At 51.2% G+C, this 9,034-nt stretch overlaps 1 protein-coding gene across 1 annotated transcript; it reads left to right on the top strand.

Moving 5' to 3' along the window:
• Positions 1-1,116: 1,116 nt before the first annotated feature.
• On the top strand, positions 1,117-6,791 carry LOC126517452 (acetylcholinesterase-1-like). Its single transcript, XM_072285155.1, has 3 exons — positions 1,117-1,280; positions 2,618-4,138; positions 6,497-6,791. The coding sequence occupies exons 1-3, from the start codon at positions 1,117-1,119 to the stop codon at positions 6,789-6,791; spliced, it is 1,980 nt and encodes a 659-aa protein (XP_072141256.1).
• The last annotated feature ends 2,243 nt before the right edge of the window (positions 6,792-9,034 follow it).

Here is a 9,034-nt window from a genome sequence, read left to right on the forward strand (position 1 = left end):
CTAGTGCCTTTTCTAAAGTGCAGCTACTAATCCGCTTTCTCTTCACGCGTGAGTGTTGCCCGCGTCCCCTCTTCGCGGAACCCATATGCGTGCCTCATTTCCGGTTATTGGCCGATACAGTAGGTGTGGGCTCGTCCTACGCTTTGCTGTAGTCGCCTAAACTGGGCTACAAAATAACAGCGAGGTCACGTCCCTAATCTCAATCTGATGGCCCGTTCACACTGAGGAATCCGGCGTCTACAGAGAATGGAATTCTCCAGCCGCCGAAAATCGTGTCGTTCACATTGTTTGCGCACCGCGCCGCCGGAACGAGATACAGCGCCATCTGCCCCATAAAGTGCTAACCTCCAACCAAGCGCGGTATATCCCGGATGTTCGCGCAGCTCGAAATTGCGCAATTGTCTCCGTTCGCGTCGAGTTCGTGGGTTAATTTTGCGCGTTTCCACCATTGCTTGAAAAGGCAATGATGAACCCTGAGCAAGAAGAGGCCGTACTGCTAGGCCTGTTGGCAAGCACCTTTCTGGCGATGCGTGACGCGCAGAAGCATTCGCCGAAGAGACGACGCCACCGGCGTTGCTGGGTTCGTCCTGCTTTGCAAGGGCGCGCGTAGATTGGTCACGCCACCTTGTCAGGTCGCTTATATCTTGTGCTTCGCGTGGTACTTGTCGAAAAGGACGGGGCGGTTACGCACCAATTCGATGAGCATTTCCGATGTCGCGACGCGTTCGAAGACTGCGATATGACGAGAGCGTTGGGCTTGGCCGCCATCTTTCGAATTGCTGAGACGCGCTCCGATTGGTTCGCGGCGAGGCAATCCGGCGGCAGCTGCCGCAAAAATCGGTCCGGGAGCGATCGGCGCGGAAGGGGCTGTTCCGGCGGATCTCGCCGCCGCCGAACTGGGTTCCGCCGAATTGGGCGACGCTCCAGACGCCGAATGCCTCAGGTGAACGCGCCATGACTGTAGCTGACGGCGGAACTCATGCCACGACGTCAGTTGCTCCTCACGGTTTTAGAACCACATACGCGAGCCGTCCTCCTAGCAAACAGAGACATTGTACTCGGCCATACAATTTTCGACGTCTTCGAATACGTCGTCATGGAACGACTTTGGAACCCATGGGTTCTGAATTGTCTACCGGGTCGGTCATCGCGCTGTCCATACCAGTTGAGGTGGTTAGAATCGCTGTGTTGTCTTCTGGAAGCAGTCCCCTGACCAGCGGCTGGCCCAATGGACGGGTCTCTCTATTGGCACTGGGCTGGTGGTTCCCCTCCCAGAAGAAGTATGCGGCATGAGTGAGAAATACCCAGCACCTCCACCAGTTTGTCACGTGTCTCCAAAGAGGACTGGAGGCGTTTAATGGGGACAGCTGGCTTTCTGAAAAACAACGGCGGTGGGACCAAGCTATCGAGCGGGCGGGGTTAGTACGCGCACTTCTTCCGTCTTGGCCTTCCCTCCCTCTTCTTCTGCACTGTCCTCACTACTGCAGGTGGCAATATGTAACGTATGTAACATATATGATGGTAGGAACACATGTCTACATATGGAGCGCATCCTACCCCGCGTTAGTTACAGCCGCACGAATAGACCTCCGGTGGAAGTAGCCGGAGCGGTGGAGTAGCCGGAGACTTTCTAGCTACTTTCCTTGAACACATCCTTATGCATTAAAGCTTGCCTATTGCTCTCCTCAAGGTACGCCACCGTGGCTGAAGCCCGTTTGTCTCCGAAATCCGTTGCGTGTTCTTTCTTGTGGGGCGCCGACTTCTCATGTCGGCTTGATCTTCACTTCAACCGCTTCTCTGAGGGCGCGGGAAACGCTTGATTTTTTAAAAGGTACAAATCTACCTAGATCTTAGCGCACTGGTCCGGAGGCTTTCTGCCAACTATTGCAGAGAGTTGCAGTAGTGTTGCACCTGACCCACTACTGTGTTTGTTAATTTGTTTATTTATTTTGTTCAAATATTCTCAAGTCTGTGAGACATTAGAGAGAGTAGGGTTTGGGTGAGGGCTAGTTGGTATTATATTGCAAGGATGTTGACTTACAGACTTACACAAAGGGACCGAAAGAACGACGCAGACAAGCGCTGACTTCTAAATGAACTTTTATGTCAAATAACAAGCATATATAACCAACTTGTTTTCGAGGCGGCGTTTTTTCTCTTGGTGTCTTGGCTATATATGCTTGTTATTCCAAATAAAACTTCAGTTGGAAGTTAGCGCTTGTCGTCGTCGTTGTTTGGGTCCCTTTGCCTATGTACGCCCTGCAAGTCTCAATATTACAGCTGCTGTCTGCGGTCATAGAATGTGATGTGTTGAAGCTTCCTGAGCGCGCTGCCGCTATGCTTGCTAATTTAGTTAGTAAGCGATTGTTGCCAAGTTTATACGACCGATAAAGCTACTATCCTTACTTCGTATAGCAGTCTATTAATTTGCTATCGCAATCGATGCTTCGGCTCTAAGGCCAAACTGCGACTTTATTTGTTTTGTTTACTTTTACATGTAAAACTGCTTCAGAAAGCATTAGGACGCATCTTTAGCATTAATACTGCGCATTGATAGTGTCCTCGCCATTTTTATATAGTTCGCTACCATTCGGCTGATTTAATTTTGTTGTTTCAGGGTAGTAGCTGCCTTGCTGAGCGGCTGCCTCATCACTGCCTTGGCGGTCTTTGTGCTCCTACCAGTCGTTTCAAGATCTGGCACTAAAGCACCAAGAGGCTGCCTCATCGCGAGGACGCCGAACGGTTACGCCAAGGGAAGCCTACTTCAGTTCAAGATCAACGGCACATCGTACAACTCCGTCGCCTTCTACGGCATCCCGTTCGGCGCCTCGACGACCGGAGACGGGCGGTTCGCTGAGCCCCGATGCGCCCAGCCCTGGCACGACCTGTTCAACGCCACGTACAAACGACCCCCCTGCGCCCAGTCGGACACGCATTATGGTCGCACTTACGTCATCGACGCCTCGAACACCACCGAAGACTGCCTGCACATCAACGTCTGGGTGCCCGGCAAATGCGTGACCGACCTGTTGGGCGGCGAAAACCACCGCGCCGTCGTCTTCTGGCTCTTCGGTGGCTCCTTCGTGGGCGGAGGCAACAGCTTCGACTTCTACGACGGCCGCTTCGTGGCAGGCTTGGGAGACGTGCTCGTCGTCACGCCTAACTACCGGGTGACGTCCTTCGGCTTCCTCAACTCGGGAACGGGCCGTGAAGTTGCGGGCAACATGGGGCTGTACGACCAGCTTCTGGCGCTCCGCTGGCTTCGGGAAAACGTCCACTGGTTCGGCGGCGACCGCGACCGCATACTAATCGCCGGACAGAGCGCCGGCGCCATCGCGTCCTCCATGTTGATGGCGAGCCCGATAATGTCGCAGTACGGCCCGTACCGCAGGGCGTTTCTCATGAGCGGCTCGGCGTACGTTCCGCTGCCCCGGAACGAGGGACCCGACGCGCGATGGAGCTTCTCGCGCCTGGCCTCCAACGCCGGCTGCCAGTCGGCGCGCGTCGCCGACGCTGTGCACTGCCTCCGAAACCGGAGCGCGCCGGATATCTTGAAGGCCACCAAGAATATTTCTCTGTTTTTCATGCCATCCTTCGAGGCGCCCCTATTTCCTGGCAAGATGGACTCTCTCGAGCGGCGGTTCGTAGCGGCCCGAGCGCGGGACACACTGATCTCCAACGTGGCGATGGAAGGGGAGGCCTTCTTTCAAATGCTCATGCCAGACATAGCAGGTACGCAAAAAAAGATCACGGCGCAAGTGCTGAAACAAACTTTTCCTTATTTGTTCGGCGACGCGTCGGACTCTGTGATGGAGTTGCTCATTCCTTTCTTGAAGACCGTGTACGACCTTGAAGCCCCCAACCACCGCGGTTGGATACAGGTTATCGGTGACACCATGTTCCGTTGTCCCGTTGCTTCCTTCGGGAAAAGTTTGGCCACCCTGGGAAAGAATGTGTACTACTTGCAGTACACGCCCAGACCTTCTTTTTCCCCGTTTTCCGGAGAAAATGCGACGCACGGAGACGATGTGCCAATGCTGTTTGGGCTCCCGTACACCTACCCGCACTTGGCTACTGACGAAGACAGGGCGATGTCCTACCGCATGATCACGATGGTGTCCAGCTTCGCAAAAGACGGGTGAGTGGTTTGGGAACTTGCTGCAAATTAATCTGGGGTTCCTTTACCAACTGGTTCGTTGGGTTTAACGTCCGCAACCCACACGTCGCAGGAGGAAGGTTCGGGGTCAGTGCTTTGAGGTCTTTAACGTCCATCCAAAGCTCGACACACTCATGTCTTTGCATTCCGCTTGGCTCGCGTTGGAATACGGCCGTCATAGCCGGAAATTAAGCAAGGGACCTCCTGTTCTGAGGCACAGCCATAACCATTCGGTGCCCGCGTTGTGCGTACACGTGCGGCCCGACACGCGATGTTCAGACTTCATTAAGGTTTCGATCGTTAATGTTTGCTGACTTGCTTGTAATATCAGCGTACCAGAGTTTTAGGAAAGTACTCCGCACGTTCCGTTCCGCAGTTGAACAGTGGCCACTGTTCGTGGCTGTGCGCCTAACAGTGGCTGTTCATGGCTACTGTGGCTGTGCGCACGAGGTCGCGGGTTGGAGTCTCGGCTTTCAACTCTGAGCAAGGCTGGCCCACTATGCGAAATATTGAACCATAAGGAACGCGCTTACATTTCTGGCGGTTCCCTTTTGTAACACGAGGATCTGGTCCTCAGTGCATACATATTGTTACACCCACGAAAGATCTTTATTCAGAGGCCAGGTATAGATAGTGACGACGGTCTCAATCAGGCGAGTGCTTATTGAGCTTCAGGTAGCCAGCACAACGTCGTTGTCTTCTGTCTTTAATGCGCCACATCAAACGCACATGGGTTTAACAACAAATATATATATATATATATATATATATATATATATATATATATATATATATATACACACACTCAACGGGACAGTCTCAGCTGAAACCGATTCAGCGCAAATCACCGAGTTCATCAGCGTCTCTCTCTTTCACTCTGAAAATTGGCAGAACGGGTAGTCTACAATACAATATGCACATTCATATACAGTGAGCGCTAGGCCTAGGTGCGCGTGTTGGAACCCCTGACTGCCGAAATTTGTCCCAAGCCATCCGCCACGGCATTTCCCGCAACCCGGGCGTTGAAAGTCAATTTCTAAGGACTTGTATATGAAATCTACAGAGCATATCTGTGTTGCTTACTTCATTATGTCCGGGAAAACTGAGCCCCTTGGTTGGACGACGCCTGCTTACACGTTACGTTCATTTCTGGTCGCTCTTTCTTGAACCATCCTGGGAGCTCCTCCGCCACTGTTCTCAAAGACCAAAACTAATCCTTACACATTCTCACCCACTTATTCGAATGAAATTCCTAGCACGCTCCAACCCGGTTTGCAGCGATCTGGAGCCTTGTCCACATGGGAGCGAGGAAAACCGCGCCTAAGCCGAACCTTCTAGCCGCTTCTAGTGCAATCTGCATAGTCGCGTGATCGAGTTTCGGGCGGATCTCGGTGATCTCGTTCGCACTCCCAGGTTTCGAGTGGGAGAGCGGCGCCCTGACGGGACCAGCCGAATGGGAACCGCACTGCGAGAGTTCTCTATAGCTCTAGAAAGCGGCCTTACAAATGTGCCATTAATATTCTTGCCCCGGGGGGTAAAAGGGACATAGACTCTTCCGAATAAAATCAAGATTTCGTTGGATGTGCCCTTCTTCAAAGGAAAGCGCCAAGGAGGGTTTTCCCTTATTCAGCCACTGTTTTTAACGAAGACAATTGGTTTCCTTTGGGGATTTCCACAGGAAAATACAAAATTAGGCGCCATAATAGACAGCCAACGGGAAGAAACAAACACGACAGAGCGCTAACTTCATACACAAAGAAATATATCGGAAGCGATACAGGGTTCCTTGATCTTTAGCACGCCTGTTTAACCCTTCATGTAATGGCCGACGTATCATTCTTCCTACGTTGAGTTTGATGCCTCAAGATTTCGATTTAGGCGTCCGAACCTAACGCATAGCCTACAGTAGCGTTTTTGATAACGTGGACTGAGTTTCGATTAGTAGATAGTTAACGAAGCAGTTAATTGCTATTCTAAGCATATAGGCTTTTACTGGAACATTTCATTGCTTCCTTGCACAAATGGTGTCTCCTTAGCCAGAATAAAGGTGAAGTACTTGTTCAATGTTTCCTTGACGTGTAACGGCGTTCCGGCATTAGAGTGTCGAAAAATATGTTCGTGCAATCAAGGCAGCGCATTCGTTACGTCAACTCGGCAAAATGTTCACGCTTTGGGATGAGTAAGTGCAGGTTTACAGTTCGCGCTCGGTCTAACTTCTCTCTCGTGCGTTACCTTTTATTGCGAGTAATTTTGTATCGGTGCATTGTTGATCACACTGGCTTCTATAGGGTCCCTTTTATTTAGGCCGACGATGGTAACGGCGGTGATTGTGGCCCGCAGGTCTCTCCCAAGCCTGGAGGACGGGAGTCCCTGGCCGCTCTTCTCGAAGGCTTCCAACTACTCGTTCGTCGACCTCGCACACTCCGGGTTCACGCTTGGCGGCACCACTCCCGAGTGTCCCTTGCTAGAGATCATGAGGATGATCTTGAACCCGGACAAGTCGGACCGGCGAGCTATCGACAGTGCTTGGACGCCCGAAGTCGTCAGCTTGGCACTGGACATGCTTGCCGCGATACCGGCGCGAGCTCTTGAGATCGCCGCCACCACTCATGCCCGTGCTTACAAAGGCCAATGAATATGCCATACGCTCGAACCCTCCAGTGTTCACTGCGCCTTTCGGGGTGTTAAAAAGGTATCAGCTTGCAACATGTTGTGCGTCGTTGATGAATTGCCCATCTGAGGGGCGTTTGTTTTCATTACAGTGGTTTCACCAAGATAAATCGCAAAGAATAAGGGCAACACTGGACTTTAGTCTACCAAGGGAGCAGGCTGGTTTCAGGAAGGGACACTTTACAATGGATCACGTCCATGTCATCGATCAGGTAATCGCGAAATCTATAGAGTACAATCAGCCTCTCTATATAGCTTTCACGAATTAAGAAAAGGCGTTTGATTCAGTAGAGATAGTAGCAGTCATAGAGGCATTACGTAATGATGGAGTACAGGACGCTTACGCGAATATCTTGGAAAATATCTACAGATTCCAAAGCTACCTTAATTTTCCACAAGTAGGAAGACACGTATAAAGGCGTCCGACACGGAGACACAGTCTCTCCAATGCTATTCACGGCGTGTTTGGAAGAAGTATTCATGTTATTAAACTGAGAAAACTTAGGAGTGAGGATTAACGGCGAATATCTCAGCAACCTTCCAATTGCAGATGACATATTGCCCTGTTCGGCAACACAGGGGACGAGTTACAACAAATGAGTGAAGACCTTAACAGAGAGAGAGTAAGAGTGTGGTTGATTAATATGCAGAAGACGTAGGTAATGATAAATAGCCGGGCAAGGGAACAATAGTTCAATATGGCCAGCCAGCCTCTAAAGTCTGTGAAGGAGCACGTTTACCTAGATCAATTACTCGCAGGGCACCCTGATCATGAGAGGGAAGTTCGCAGAATAATAAGAATGGGTTGAAGTGCATACGGCAGACATTGTAAGCTCCTTACTGGAAGCTTACCATTATTACTGAAAAGGAAGGTATACAATCAGTGCATTTTACGAGTGCTGACATATGGGGCAGAGACTTGGAGACTGAAAAGAAGCTTGAAAACAAGCTAAGGACCGCGCAAAGAGCGACGCAACGAAGAATGTTAGGCGTAACGTTAAGAGACAGGAAAAGAGCGGTGCGGATCAGAGAGCAGACGGGGATAGCCGATATTCTCATTGACACTAAGAGAGAAAGATGGAGCTGGGCAGGTCATGTGTGGCGTAGGTTATATGAGCGGTGGACCATTAGGGTTACAGGATGGGTGCGAAGAGAAGGGAAGCGCTGTCGAGGACGGCAGAAGACTAGGTGGGGTGATGAAATTAAGACATTCGCAGGTGCCAGGTGGAACCGCTTGGCGCAGGACAAGGGTAATTGGAAATCGCAGGGAGAGGCCTTCGTTCTGCAGTGGAAATAAAATAGGCTGATGGTGATGATGAAGATGACAAACCCATTAAACAAGGCACTGAACGACCCTTTACACGCGTTTTCTTTTGTATCTTGTAGAACTATTCACATTTGCACAAAGCAATAAAGTGGGCCACCTGAGCGAAATTAGTCGTAAATGTAGAATTTAGAGGCAGCAGACGGAGGAATACCGCGCAGGAAGTTATCTGATCTTGCATTTGAGTGCAGGGGTATACCGACGTTGAGGGGGACTTAGAGAAATGAAAATTTATTTACATTATGCGCAGAAATAGAAGGACGCAAGACAGTAAAATGCCATCGACGGCCAGAAACAAATCGAACGCTGGGGCCTGCGGCAAGAAGAACGTCTCTCTCTTTTCCGATGGTTCCTTTGGTTATAGCCCCTTCAGTCTGTCGGGGTCACGTTATTTTCAGCCAGTCGTCGAGCCTATGCAGGTGTCATTTTGATCCAATCGCCAAGCCAGAAAAGGTGTCTTTCACTGTCATCCAATCGTAGGGCCCGTGCCAGTGGCGTCATGTTCGGCCAATGGGGACACTCCACGGGCTCTATTCTTCGATGGCTGCCTCCGTCGGGCGTTGCCTCTTCGCCTAGAAAGCGCTCCGGTGGAAGGGACGGGTCGTCTTGACCGGCGTTCCTGTGCAGCAAGCCGCATTTTCCGTGACGAGGGTCGACGACCTCGAACCGTCCCGGCTTCCAGTTGCCTTCCGGGAAGCGTCACGCAGGGGAAAGACAAAAGCTCCCCGCGCAACAGACGAGGGTGGGATTGCCAAACAGCCTGGCAGGTCCGGTGGCACGGTGGACGCGCTCCTGCGCACCGTAGTTGCTGTGCGACGGCGGTGCGCAGAGAGAGAGACAAGAACCATTAACCATCACGTTTGTGACAGTATAGTGTAGGTGGC

The sequence above is a fragment of the Dermacentor andersoni genome, chromosome 11, assembly GCF_023375885.2.
Source record: "Dermacentor andersoni chromosome 11, qqDerAnde1_hic_scaffold, whole genome shotgun sequence".
NCBI lineage: Eukaryota > Metazoa > Arthropoda > Arachnida > Ixodida > Ixodidae > Dermacentor > Dermacentor andersoni.